This window comes from Agelaius phoeniceus, chromosome 1, assembly GCF_051311805.1.
Source record: "Agelaius phoeniceus isolate bAgePho1 chromosome 1, bAgePho1.hap1, whole genome shotgun sequence".
Taxonomy (NCBI): domain Eukaryota; kingdom Metazoa; phylum Chordata; class Aves; order Passeriformes; family Icteridae; genus Agelaius; species Agelaius phoeniceus.
Genome location: NC_135265.1, coordinates 36287346 through 36302260, shown reverse-complemented (window position 1 = coordinate 36302260; position 14915 = coordinate 36287346). Strand labels below are relative to the sequence as shown.

Sequence of the window (14915 nt, the reverse complement as noted above, 5' to 3'; positions counted from 1 at the left end):
TGTTATTTTTTTTCTGTTTAGGGAAAAGGCTCTCTTGGCATATGTGGAATACTTGGTTTGTGAAGGTGGTTAGCAGATGCAGTCTGAGAAGCCATCTGGGAGGTAAAGGCTCACAGAAATTGAAACAAATAATAGAGCTGTTAAATGAGGAGAAAATTAAGTAGGCTTACAATAAGTAATTTGAACAAAGTCTTTGTCTAAGGGTACTGAGTGCTTCTCAGAAATCACACTCCTCCTCATCTATACAGTGAGAGACTGAAAATGTGAAGCAGGTGAATTTTGGTAGGAAGAGTCCTACTTTTAAAGGTATACCTAGGGATGGCATCCTTTTCTGAAAACTCTTGTGACTGCAGATTTATGTTATGGTTGGTGAACTAGGAACCTGGACTGTTCTTTTGCTAGCACCAACATTTTTGTCATCAGTCTCAAAAGAATAAGCCCATGTGAGTTTTGGGAAACAGTGATTCAGAGATTCTGCACCAAAGGGAAAAGAGAGGGAAGAAATTTTTCAGTAGATGTTAAAAAATGGTCCTGCAGGTTTCTCAGGACTTTTCCTCTGTAAGGAAAGGCAACATGCAGGGCAAGGGATCATCACTAGAATCATCATGGGAGACTTTTAATTGGGGTCAAAGATAGTGAGAATTTGGCACTGCCATATCTCAACCCAAACCCACCATTTCCTGGCCTAGACAAGAGTCAAGACAAGCATCTGCCTCTGAACCTGGTCTGCTGGATCACTTTGATCTATTAAGACTCTCTATCACTTCTACCTTACAGGAAACCTGTATTCCCACCCAGCTTTCTGGGTTATAGAAAGGCTGATCTATAGTCCTGAAGCAAAGAAGAAGCTGTACACCAAAAGCTGGAAAAGTGGCTTACATTTTAAGAGGAATTCTCCTAACCAGAAGGTAAAGTGAGTGTGTGTGTTCAGGGGGTGCTGTTCTGGAAACCATCACTCAGCAGGTATATAAACAAAAATAACAAGTCTTTATAGTGGTTTTAATAAAGTGCATTTTATAGCACCTTTCATCTTCAAAGAATGAAACAAATTTATTGTTAGTATAAACCCATGGGGACCAATGAAGATGAAGAAAGGAGTGCAGTTATCCCTTTACTAATCAGGGTCATGATTCCACAGGAATATTATTTTGTACCATGTCAGTAACTATTACAAAATCTGGGAGGCTGTAGTATGAATTTAGCTGCAAAAGGCAGGCTGAATCTTGTGACTGCAGACTTAATGGCCATCATTAAGTATAATATATATGCATAGCTGCAGTACACTTTTCCAAGATTCTGGAAAGATCAGCTGAGTAACTGACTACAAGAGTGTAAAATTTATACCTCATCTCACTAATGACTACTTTTATTCCTACTGCATGCAGTATGAAATTCTGTAGATCATATTACGCATAAAATTGCACCTCCTTCTCTTTCTCACCCTCTTGCACAGCATCATTTTCAGTGCATTCCTTGACAGTACGGGAGCTGTCAAAGTTCAAATTAAGGAAGTGAAACACTGGACATAATACAGGAATCCAAAATGAAGCAATGCACTTATGCCTGTTAGTAAAGCAAAGGCCTTTGGAAATGAGAATGCAAACAATATGACATTTCAGCAGGGCATAGAGAACATTTCTTCCATGTTGCCTTAGTCATTTTATGGTGTGGAAAAGGCACGAGGCCAACATATGAGGCTAGGTCTCTGTTTTCCCCTTGGCTCTACATACTGAGAGTGCAAGCTAATGCATTTTGCTTGGCTCCTGCAAAGAAGTTCAAGGATCCCCCTCTTTATCTGAACAACTTTTGGCAAAATCTGCCTGCATTTTGCTTTTATAGTGGGAACTTTACGCAGAATTCAGATTACTAATGGCTGGCAAACTAATATGCTGGAATGTCTCAGATATGACTAATCTATGTTTCACCTCTGATGTTTTATTAAGGGGGGAAGGGCGAAAAAACCCTCAGAAATACTAGCAAAGGAAAGAATAAACTTTAAAGTAGGTAGTGGTTTACAATACACAACCCCAAAACCTAACAAGGTGGGTATGAAACTGTCTCACTGCTACCAGTATTTTAATAGATCCTGGATGAGATTCTTTAAGCAAGGTCTCATTTAATTTGACTTGTATGAATTCTTGGTGGAAGAGCTATTGTCCACGTCCAAAGTAGCTGGTTACAGTGAGACTTCTTGCAAATACTTCACAAAGTTTAATCTTAATTATAGAATAATGCAGGAAGGGCAGATTCCAGACTTATCTTTCAGATTACCTTCTTAGAGGTAATTTTAAAAATGAATGGGTGGGCATTGACTAACATGAAAAAAATTATATACCTTCATATAAGTAACATCATCTGTATATTTCTTAAATACTTAAAATGCTTTGTTCTCTTCTGGTAATGTAATGCACCAAGTTTTTTGTTTTGTGGTATTTTGTCTCTGCACTCATTTAGGCTCTTTGGTTTCTGTGAAATGATCGTCTGTTCTTGGTGTATAAACATTGCAAGGAGTGGTAACCAGGAAACACGTTGGTATTAACGTAGCTGCAGAGTAAGCGACCAGGAATTCCTTTGGAAGTTGCACTGACTGCTCTGTTACTTCTTACTCTGTAAACAGCACTAGAGCATATGCCTTGTTCTATGCTCTATACATGGAGGAAGGTAGAGAGAATTAGCAAACTCCTTGAAAGTTGCTTCAGAAAGATCTAGTGAATGGTGACAGTGCCCTGGAAACTGCACAAGAGCGGGATATAAGGAGATGTGGACTCTTCCCTACTCCTCCCATTTAGTCTTTACCGGTGGATCACTTACTTGTGCATTTCCTACATTTCTGTTTAGATTTCTGCCTTCTCCAGACAGGACCTGTGTTATGTCAAATGTTCACACAGCAACTCTGCAATGCCAATCTTATCTTAACAGTAGTTTTGTAAGGGCTGAAGTTACTGTGGACAGCAAATTGAGGTGACACATTCTGGGATAGCTGCTTCCAGCTTGGATCAGGATATCATACCTTGAGTCCCCAGTTAGAGTTGTGTAGCATCAGACATAGTAATAGCCAGAATGAGGCTCTTTTGCAAAGCTGTACGAGAAAGTGACCTAACAGCCAGATGTAGATGGAACTGACTGATGTAAACTTCCTTTAGCTGGGAATTTCCTTCCCCATGAGGAAAATTTACTCATTGAATGGGTTTGCAGAGATGTTTTCTATAAAGAAGCTCAAAATGGCTAGGATGTCTCAACATAGTAGGGATTTGTTTACTATCCTCCATTGGTTCTTCCAAATGTGGGGTCATTCTCCAGGACTTTCAGAGTGCTGTAGAAAGAGCTTGTGATATGCTGTTACAGCTCAGTGTGGCTGTTAACGTCAACAAAATCTTACTTGTTCTCCTGCAATATGTAATAATTTCCTTGCTGTTTACTGTAATTTTTTAAGCTTTTGCATGGATAAAAGTGATGTTCACAAGGAGTTTATATCCTTTAAACTTGCTGATAAACTTGTTTGCCTCTTAAAACAGTACAGTCTACTGTTGCTTTAATGTTTCCTTCTAGCAGTACAGTACTAGATAATATATGGTGAAATAACATAATTTATACAGAGATGTTAATAAAAAATCCTAGGTCTATAATATTACAAGCATAATTCCTGCAAATGATCAGAGGACTGTGCAGTTTATTCCTCTCCCATGCAGATGGTACTCACTACCACAAGACTGTGTAATCTCCTGTTTACTGACATACTTTTATATAAGTGTGCTAAAATGGACTGTCCCATGCTGTCTTCTGATTCCACTGAGCTTATAGCAAATCCACAGATTCCCAGGCTACCTCAGCTGCTCCACTCCTGTGGCATGGTGTAGAGTGGTGAGTAACCTGTGGTACGTGAGGATGTTGCCATTGCCTCCCAATACTCAATGTTTTGTGTGGAAAAAACGCCTGCCATGGCTAAGAGGGCAGCCCTCAAACCTGAAGGGCATCGATGAGTGTTAATAAATAACGCTGGATACTCTGTATTTCTTAATGCAAGGGCTGTCTGTAAGTCAGAGAGGCAGCTATTCATAGACTGAGGAATTGCAGCCCAGGCTGGCAGAGGTTTTCACCTATGATACATCTGTCTCCATGATTTGTGCTCTTTATTGAACCTGTGGCAGTGGAAATATGAGATGCGTGTGCTATTGCTAAATCTCTGCTTTGTGCCAAGGAAGGACTGAGGCTGAAGAATGAGTTATAAACAAAGGAAAAAGCAGCAGTAAACTTACTCGAACCTGTTGCCTCAGTTGATGTGAGGGCTGTGTTTAGTGACAGGGTGCCAGACCACATGTCTGAGGCCTACAGCTGTGGTAAACAGAAAATAGTGTTTGTTTTTGTGGTGACAACCCTTTAGGCTCACAGAGAGAGATTTGTGATTATGTTTGGAATTGGGCAATATGTAAAGTGAGGGGCAAACAGGTTGAATCCTATTGAGGACTGTCGCTCCCAATGCTCAATCACACATTATTCTTAGTATCCATAGCTGCTCTATCCATGCAGGTGCTGGGTAGCAGTGTGGCAACCTAGGCAGCAGCTGGTGTGAAACACCAGCAAGTATGTGCCAGTGGTGCTGGCTTTTCAGTTAGACAGCTGAAGAGATGATTCCTGTCTGTCCCATGATGGGGCATGGCTGGTTGTAGTTGAAATCTTGAAAGCAAAGAGTCAAGTGTTGCCTGCACAGCTGAACATCCCCAGTCTCGCACAGAGCCAGTTTTCCCTCTTCTTCCTGGCTTGCTAAATATGGAAAGGGGTGTTGAAACTGCTGGGATGGCCTCTCCTAGTGCTGTTGAAGGTGTGGCTTGGTGTGCTAGGCAGCAACAGTGTTTGGTTTGGTATTTTTTCCCTCTGACCCAGCAGTCACCAGGCTTGTTGTGCTCAAAGCATGAGTGCTTGTAGCAGTGTGGAAGGAGGGTGGTCTACAAAGGGTGGCTTCTCTGAAACCTGGATGGAGCTGTGTTACTGTCAGATGAGGATGAATGCTAATGTGCAGGTCAGAGGTGGTGAGATGGTAGTTTGGAGGGTGCTTCACTTCTGGTGCCAAAGGGTTCTGCTGTGGGTATAGTGCACACATTTTGGACACTTGATGTGTGTCCACATGTCTCCAGACAGCTGTTTAGTACAGTAGTGCTGATGGAGAGTCCTGGGCCAAGAGCTTCTTTCAATGTAGGTTTAACAACCTTTCATATATTTCTGCCCAAACAGATCATGTTGCAGCAATATCTAATTGTGTATGAGTAAGAGTTATTCTCTTCCAAGTTGTTAATGTATTCATTTCATGAGGTCAGTTTAGTCAAATGTGTTCTGAAGTTTTCCTGCTTGGCAAAGACTTGTCAAAGTGGCAGCTCCTGGGTTTGCTACTTCTCTGGAGAAAACAGCAAAGACTCAGAAAAACACAACTAAACTGTACCCAGTCTACAAAACTAATGAGAAGTTCAGATTTATTCGGGCAAATACTCTTTGAAATGGTGCTTACTACAAGCAGTGCAACTGTGTCAAGTCACTAATTCTAAAAATATAAAAGGGTGGTAAGGAAAATAGTTTTGAAGTTTTCATCTAGAAATGAGCAACTAGCTACAGGAATGTATGTTTCATGGTATGTATTCTGTTTGCACAGAGATGTAGTGCTTTTAAAGTTAGTCTAATGGCAAATAAGGTCAAGATAAAATGATAATTTTAAAGAAAAATAGTTTCTTGCAACAGGAATTCCTTCATTTAAGGAACTTTTCCTGGAAATATTGTTGCAAACAAATACTATCTACCAACTTGTTCCCCATTTGTGTTGGTTAAGGATTCAGTCTGCATGTCACCTAGCTTTGTGTCTAGAAGTCTTTCCATTGTTTTCAGTGGATTTGAAATTGGGTTTCCAACTGGAAACTCCAAGCTAAATCATGTTTTGTACATCACCCTGGGCTGGTCTGTTCTTATGTCGGGCAAAATATACCTTCATTTCTTCTGCCAAGCTCGTCTCAGTGTTACACTGGGGCATGTTTTTTGGTTTTTGTTTTGTTTTGGCTTTTCCATTTCTTTTTGTTTTGTTGAGTTTTTGTTTGGTTTTGTGTTTGTTTGTTTTTTCTTAAATATAAATCTCTATTGTCCTGATGCTTTCCCTAAGGCAGGAGACCACTGACACATCTCCAAGTTGCTTTTTGACTGCTCTGTGAATGCATTTATCCTAACAACAAAGCAAATTATTTCTATTCTGCTCCATTTGCTGTTGTAAAGAATTTGTCAGAAATTAATACTGCAGAATGTCCCTGTGTGCTTTGCCATGTGGAAATGGAAAGGGATAACTGTCTCCCATCGCTTAGAGCTCAATGGGGCTCTCCCTTGAGGAAGAGCAAGGGCTTTTGTACAGCTTGAAAATTCCTCATGTGCTGGGGCTACACCCTACACAGGTGTAGATAATCACAGTCCCAGATAATAAATGCTGCTCAACAGATCAGTTCCCACCAGGTCTTCATAAGACTGAAAATGTACCTACATGGTGCTTCTTGAAACAACATGTAAATGATAGTAATATAATATCCACAGTGATGAGATGCTGAATTCCAGACATGTAAGAACAACCTAAGGGCCTGTTACACCCAGCCTCTGGGGTATGCTCTGCTATTTGTTGTATGGTCTTCTGGTCCCCCTAGGAACATTTGCTATCTTGCTGCTGGATCAAGTAAGTCCATTTGTGCCCTGCCATGCCAGAATGGATAGCTGACATGGCCTGGTGCCTTATTGCCCATCTTGTAGAATGAATGGCCTTGTACCTGATTATCTCACACTTTTTCTGGAGCAAGAATTTTTTCCATGCATCAAGTTCAATTGCAGTGCGATTTTAATGCTATCTGCATCTTGTGAAAAAACAGGTATTTTAGTCTTGAGAGTTGTATGCACAAAATCATTCCCAGGACACTGAGAGCTCTTGGGGTTCCTAGTCAGATGCAGGGTTTCATCTTGCCTGTTTACAGCTCTCTAAATCCTCACCAACTCAAACATAAATTTGTAACAGTGCAGATACTCTTGCTTTCAGCCTTCTAGCAAACTGTTGCATCAGGCAACCATCCATCCTCCTCTGGTGTCTTTTAATTTAAGACTGTTAAATATGGATCACAATCTCATTCTATAGCTTTCACAGTAGGTGTTTTATTTTAACACTACTTTTGTCCAAGTCCTTAGTTGAGGCTAATGGGAATTGCTTGTTACATATCTACATTTATTGCAAATGGTTTAGACCCACACTTGCTAAGCTGTAGCCTGCTGTTAGACATAGTTGTGAGATTTCTAATGAAAATGATATTTAGGCTCACTGCTACAGTGTGGTCATTTTATTAATGTTTTGCCTAAAAGCACAAGACAAGTACATTTTTTTTTCTCTCCTAGTACAAAAAAATCTTTGCTCACGTTGCCTTGGAATCAAAAATGAGCTTGCTCAACTGAACAGCTCTCTGTGTTTTTGGAAGAAGTCTTGCTAGATTGCCTCTGTGTCTCTTTAAGTCCAAAATTAGTCTGTTCTTATGGTCTGGGCTCTGGCTGACTAACTCTGTAATGAGAGAGTGGGTACAGTACATCAACTGGTTCTAACAGTACCATTTTTTACACTTATTTTGCTAGTCCCTCACCTAAGCTGAGGGACATCCATGCTATTTCTACTTTTTAGATGAAGCAGTCTGCCTAATTTCTAACCTCATTTAAGAGATATGCTTGCTCTTTGGACATGGATTTCTTTGCCTTGCTTCAGGAGGGGAGCTGATAAAAATCAGATCTGTCTCCTCTGCACTCCTGCATGTCATGCTAGGGAGCTTTCTAGCTTAAAGCCAGAGGGCCAGAAGATCCACTGCCAAGTATGTAGTGACAGAGGATTATAAAGATGACTATAGTTCAGGTTAAAGTCTTTATGTTCTGTTCTCTGTATGTTCAAGACAAATATTCTGTACAAATGTATCATTTGAGCACCCATCATCTATCATCTCATGAGGCTGCAGGTCACAACCGTGGGGACCTCATTTGTTGTCTTTTGTTTTTCTGTGGAAGATGCCATCCTTGCAATCCACTCAAGGTGTCATCTCAGCAGCTGCAGTCTCTTCTCATATGGCTGTAGAGGGTGGCTTTCTCTAGAAAAAGGTGCTGTGCTTAAGCAAACCATCATCTCTACCACTATTTATGAAAATCTTTCACTCAGGAATCAAAGACCCAAATTTAGAAGCATAAATCTTGATATGCAAGGTACATGTCAGTCCTTTTATGCAGGACTACCATTTAACAGGTTTTGTATATTGACATTTAGTCTTAGATGGGGTTTTTTGCTAGTTTTTAATCTTAGTAAAATCTTCCTTATGTTTTTCTGTCTTGGGGAATATGACAGCAATGCTTATTTTAGATGCATATTTTAACTGGATGGTTTTGACCTGTGGGAGGCAATCAGTGGAAATAACCCTGCAATGGATCTTTAGACTGTAGTAAAAATCATCATAGGAAAATGTTTCTCCCATCTGGAGGTTTCCCTATTATGTCATAGGGGTGACAGACTGTCTGGAAGAGGGAAGGCTGTTGAAAGGCTGGGATATAACCTGCTTGACTCTATTTATATAAGACATCACAGTTAGCTGCATCTAATCTTCGTTGCTTCCGTTCTAAATGGCACAGTGCTTTATCCCATTCTGAAAGTCTGCTTTTGCTCAAATGTAGTGTGCCAACATCTTATTTCAAGGGCAGTTTTTCAGAAGTTGGGACTGCTGTGTGTTAGCCTAATTGAATATATTTCTTGTTTCTTTTAATCATCCAAAAATTCAGAATGTCTCAATAACACTGAGATCATGGGATCTATTTCTATCCTTCTATATGCCTTTGCTGTAACAGAGGCAAGTTTTGGTTTCTCTTTCAAAACCAGTACGGCTTTAAATTATGACTTTTCTCCATTTTAATGTAGCCAGTATGCCATTTTTCAGATCTGGCTCCTCTGTGGATACAGCCATATCTGGTTTTCATACTTAATTTTACTAATAATTTCTTCCTAGATTAAGTGATGCTTGGAGGCATTCAAACTGTATATTGATCTTGTCTACTGAGCTGCATAAATTGCAGGTGTTAAAGTTGTGTAAACCCACTGAAGTTTGCACAGCTATTGGTAGGCACAATATGAGATGCCAGGGTCAGTACTGCTGCAATATAACTTTTGTGATACTTGAGCAGAACTACAAGCTATCATAAATAAGGTTTATTTTCAGATTTCAAAGTGTTTATAGACAATATAATCTAAAAAAGGAGAGGCTTAGAGTTAATGGTTGACATGGATATGACAAAAAGAAATAGAACTTTGCAGTGCTACATTAACAGAGTTAAAGTAGAGTTGGCAATCACATTTCATATGGAAAATTGTATTTCAGGATTTGATCTATCCTATAAAGCAAGAATAGGAAAATAAGACTTTCACATAATATTACAGGATCCTTAGCAGGAGAGGCAGCTGAGGCAGTGCAGTATGGCTTGCCTGCTGCTTTAGTCTTTGTTTAAATTGCCTGCCTGTGCTTGCTGTTAACATTCAGAATAGCTATACACTGAACTCTAAAGATACTTGCTGTCTCTGTATTTGACAGCTGAGAGATCCTTGGCATATCTGCTGATGCACTTTATCTGTGCTTTTATTAACATGTGTTTATCTCTTTTTTGTACCGTTTAAGACTGGATTACTTCATCCAGATCCATCATAAATAGACAGCATTATCGCAACCACAATCATCTAGGCATAAGAGGAAAAAGCTTTACCTCCTTGTATAAATTGAAACTTTCTTATACAATTGTTAAATGGCTTGATTTTTCTCCCATCAGATTTTTTGTTATTATGACAGCTGAAAGAGTTTGATATTGTATTTTTCTGAATAATGTATTCCTGATTATTTTAAGAGGGTGTTTTCTTGCACATAAATGAAATCCCATCACAGCAGCTGTAGTTCTTAAAATGCTAGCTACAGAGCAACATGCTCAATGTTTAATTAGCCCTGCCATGTTATTAACATCTCTTTAATATTCACTCAGAAGTACTTGGCTGTTAAAATGTAGAAAAGCTAATGGATACATATAGCTGATTTATATGCATAAATTAGTATAAACATGAAAAATACAAATGGAAAATGTAGGCTAAATGCCTAGACAATCATTTTGACAGCCAGCTTTGCCAGACTGTGGAATCAAGCCTCTTTGCAAGCTGCCTTGAACATCAGAAGATACCCTGTGGCATGCAAGGGACAAGAGATGTGGTTTTGCTGAATTCTGGGCTGAATGAGCTGACATTATTTGATTGCTGCTGTAGTGGTCTCTCAGCTGAAGGCACTGCTCGGGTGCTTGCCTTGTGAAAGGGTCGAGACTCGCAACTTCAGGTGAGAGGGTGATTTATGCTTTGTCTGACAGCCTCTGTCTTCTGAGTTCAGAGTTGAGAAGGGGATCTGATGAGGGCCAACCAGCAGATGCTGTGGGTAGAGTGGCAAACTGTCTGTGCAAGAAAACAGAATTTGAAGCAGTGACCCTGGGAGGTCCTGCTGCTGTCCCAGGTATGCTACAGAACACACCACCCTACTTGGTGTGGGGGTAGCAGAACTCCTGCCAGGTGCTTTGCTTTGGGTGTACTTGTGTCCTCTGGATATCTGGACAAAGCGCTGCTCGGAAATAAAACCTTACCCCAAAGTATTTTTCTGGAGCAGGAGGACTAATGGCTTCTTCTCATCATAGGACAGACTTTTTGCAAGATCTGAGCTCTAACTCATGTCAGAAGTGATGATTTGTAATGAGAAGATTTACTGAATTACAGCTGTGACTTGTCCACTCAAGGTTTTTTCCCTAGAATATATGAACCACTTTGAAATGAACCATAGAAGGCAACTAAAAAAAAGAAAAGGTTTTTTTCTTTTTGTAGGACTATGGAACAAAAGGGGATAAAAGCCTACAACTTCCCTACAACTACCTTTTCAACTACCGGCATTACCATGCCAAGAATGCCATGGAGCATATTTTTCCTGGCTCCTTTGAGGATTTATTCTGCTGCATTACTCACTAATAGGAACAGTTCTCAGTTGTTGTTTATTTGGTGGTTACTTACTGTAAAATCTTTTACGTGTTTTGAAATCCATTTTCATGTCTTCTTGTGATTGACCCAGCAGTGAATCTTCATATGAAATTTTGCACTGCCAGTCTCATGTTCAACTTGAGTTTGCCAAAGTTCTTGCCATTCAGTGAATAACTGTTATTTCCAATGTGCCTTTATCTCATTTGCTTTCCTTGGATCAGTTGGGGAACAAAAGAAGAGAGCAACTAATGCTAGAGGTGCATAAATTACACGAGTGGTACTTAAATATAGCTGTAAGTAGACATCTCTGGAGAATCAATAGAGAGAAACACTTCCCCCAAAGCTTGTTCTACAGTGCATTAGGAATAAATAACACTCTCTGTAAGCAGTGAAGTGGGAGAAGGAAATTGTTGGGCTTTACATCACAACTCCTAATTCACTGAGAAAGAAAAACCTGTCTGATGTTTCAGACATAGTCAATATTCCTGCTTCAGCTGTTCCTGATATACTTCTTAATGTCATCATCTCCTCTCCCATAGAGTGCTTGAAACTGGAGGAGGGGAGTGAAATGGAAATAGTGATCCTTCTTTCCTAGCATTTTAAAGACATGAGGACATGCTTGAGACATTCACATTTTTTCCTCCTTCTGCTATTCTTCTCATATTCTTTCTCCCCTTCCTCTTCTTCCCTCTAAAAGAGACTTCAGGGGAAGAAGGATGAGAAAATTCACGAGCTTTCTTTCCAAAACTAAAATTAAAGGACATAGGAACCAAAAAAAGAGCTCCTTTTGTTTCTCACTGTATAAATAGCCAAAACATGTTGGCAGTCAGTCAGAATGGCGGGTAAGGTACTCGCAAGCAGATGACTGTAAAGCTATCAGATTTACAGGGCAGCTTGACGTAAATGTAAATTATGCACCATTCATATTGGGCGGGTGCTAATTGAATCCATACATCCATTTAAATTGTATTCCAAGAAGAAGGCTTTTTCCTGTTGGATGCCTGTTGGCAGGGTGACAAGTTCATTGCCTAATTTTGTAACTTTGGCTTTGTCCGTATTAACAACTGCCGAACTCTAAGAGAAGATAAGATGTCAGTGTTGGGTCCTTACCTCTTATTCAGCTGCTGTGATTCATGTGAGGCACATTACAATATGCTGAGGAGCTGTATTATTGAACAAAAGGTTCAAAGATCCTCTTTAGAGCAGAAGATGAAGGTTTGGTCAGCAAAGTGCAAGGCTACTTGGTGTCCATTTAGAGAAAAAAGAGCAATAAATAATTTTTTGGCTTTACTTGTGTAACCTTGGAATGTATCTGACAATTGCATGCCATAACTTGTTTCCTTGATTCTGAAGGCAAAACCCTGCAAGCATTCCCACACTACTGTCCGAGCAGGAATAACTGTGGCACCTGAAAGGCAGAGGTACAAACTGTTATCCTTGCAGGCTCAGGCTGTAGTAAAGCCAAGGCTTGCTGCCATCTCATTGATATATTAAATGCCAAGCAGTTGAGACGAAGAAACTCTTACTTCATCCATCTTCCTTGACTGAGTGCCCTTACTTCCCTTACATCTTGTTTATTCATGAGTATTTAGAGACATTCCTCACTGTGGGCTGTGTAGCTGCAATTTTGTCTCCTTGGAGTTTGTCTCCTTGTTCACTTACTTCATTAAACACTGGTTTTGCATTTAAGGCAATAGTGTTTGTTACTTAGTTCATTGCAGCCTGTTTCAGGGAAAAGTATAGAAACCATGATTAGATGAACAAGTGTAAAATGGTAGGTGTGCAATAGACAAAAGGGAGAAGCATGGCAAGAAATTGAAATGTACTCAAGGAATTGATTGGGCAGGGAAAAAGAACAAATTTTGCTGGCAAGGAAGGCAGGGGAATAAAGCCAAACCAAACTTCCTAAAATAGGAGGATAGAGATGATGGAAAAAAATATAAATTCCTTTATTAGTGTGTAACATATTTGTAGGGCAGTTTTATTCTTGGGTGGCAAGACATGGCTGATTACCAGTTAGAGAGAATAAAAGGGGGAATAGGTTGTAATTGCTTCAAGTTGAGGAATAAAGGAATTTGGTTCCCTTTCTGGTCAGCCCTATGATAATACTGAGATGTCTCTGGTTTTCCTTCCCTACTAGTTCCCCAACAGTAATCAGAGTGGCCCTAGCTGATGAAGCATGGAGAGGACAAATAAGCTTTGTTTTGCTTCAAAGCACGGTGATTCCTTCTAGAATTGTTACCAAATTTTACAGTTCACGAGTCTGAACTCACTATCTTGCATCTAGGATTCATTTAATTCTTATTTTCAGCTATTTTGGAAAACCTACAAAGTAGTATAAGTAGTACATGTGATTTCCAGCTTAGTGGAGCCGTAAGGGCTCAGAACTGGAAAATTATAGAAGTAGTTCTAGAGCGTCAGGCAGTGGTATTTGGTCCCCATTTCTGATACAAGATGTGAGATGAGTTGGCCTTCTGGCTGAGGTAAAGGACAAGAATTTCAAAAGTGACCTCAAACTCGACGTGCACACCAGCAGCCTGTTTTCAATGCAGAGTGAGGAGCAGATGATACCTGCAGGTTTAAGTGCTGGAAATGCAAGTGCTGGTGCATCACATAAAGTTAGGTTCCAGTAAAGAAAGTAGAACAGAGCTCTTGAGTAATGTGGACCATCAAGGATGCAAAAATCAGTTGAAATGGCTCCAGTTCTCATTGCTCCATGGAAACTGACAGATCCTTCACAGTGTGGGTGTAGGCTGGGCTGTTTACCAAGAGGACACCTTTCTTCATTGTCTTTATTGCTGTCATTTTTCACACTTGCCCACGGGATTTTGAGTAGCAGGATTTGTAAAAGAGGTGTAAGAAATAGCCTCAAGCTTTTGTTGGCTGAACATCACCCTGGTCTGTGTGTTGGCACTTGAGAAGTGTGAGTGGAGGGTTGGAACAGGTCAGGCTGTGGCCTTTGTCCCACCTCAGCTGTGTGGGCTGCTGTGAGAATTGCTGCCTGCAATTGTGGAGGAGGTTTTTAGGAGAACTGTGGTGCCAGTCCCTGTGCCTGCATGTACATTCCAGGAGGGAATTTGGTCTTACTGAATGTGCCCAGCCACATATGGGAGCTGACCTTCCAACCACCCACTTGGTGTGACAGATCTCTCTGCTTGTATATGTCAAGCCCCACCACAGCAGCACAAGGTGGAAAGTCTTAACTTGCAGGTTCTTTCCCACAACATTTTAGCATGTAATGTGTTGTAACAATGCTGTCACATTGAACAGTATTGGTATTATTGTGTTCCTTTCCTGAATTGACTGGCTGTGCTGGACTCAGATTGTGGTTACGAGAAGCTGTTCTAGATTTAGGTGGTGTATATTGAAAGTGAAATCCAGCTGAGAGACAGGATGAATATTATGCTTAACTGAAAAGCATGTACTTAACTGTACCCATAACAAAGCCACAACTTGTCAGCTCTGGAGTCATGATAAATTGGGCTGATTAGTGCCAGGAAAACAGTATGGGGTTTTTTGTTGTTGTTATTACCAAAAATGTGAAAGCAAAACTTCCATGAAAACAGGAACCACTGTTACTCTGGTGTAGATAAAAACAATGCCAAATCAACATCAGCAAGTGGGGAAAAAGAAAAAAGAAAGAAATGCATATTCAGAAAACAGTTTATTAGAAATAAAAGTTTATGTAACTGATAAAAAGCTGGACTTTTCCCACCACAACTGCAGATCAGTATTCCAAAAATCTTTCCCAGAATTAGTATGTAGGAGTGTTTATAAGCTGAAGTCTGTTCATAAGTTTGTAACTCAAGAGCAGGCAGCGAGTGCCCAGAGGGTTTTGTTC

The 14915-nt window shown here is 40.1% G+C and overlaps 1 protein-coding gene across 1 annotated transcript in view; it reads left to right on the top strand.

Annotated features, from left to right (window-relative positions):
• Window positions 1-14915, top strand: part of LOC143693770 (uncharacterized) — a 105499-nt gene that overhangs the window by 2211 nt on the left and 88373 nt on the right. The window contains exons 2-3 of the mRNA XM_077176454.1: window positions 22-102; window positions 778-908. Of these exons, the coding sequence (XP_077032569.1) occupies window positions 42-102; window positions 778-908 (192 nt within the window). The 5' untranslated portion in view covers window positions 22-41. The remainder of the gene's footprint in view (window positions 1-21; window positions 103-777; window positions 909-14915) is intronic.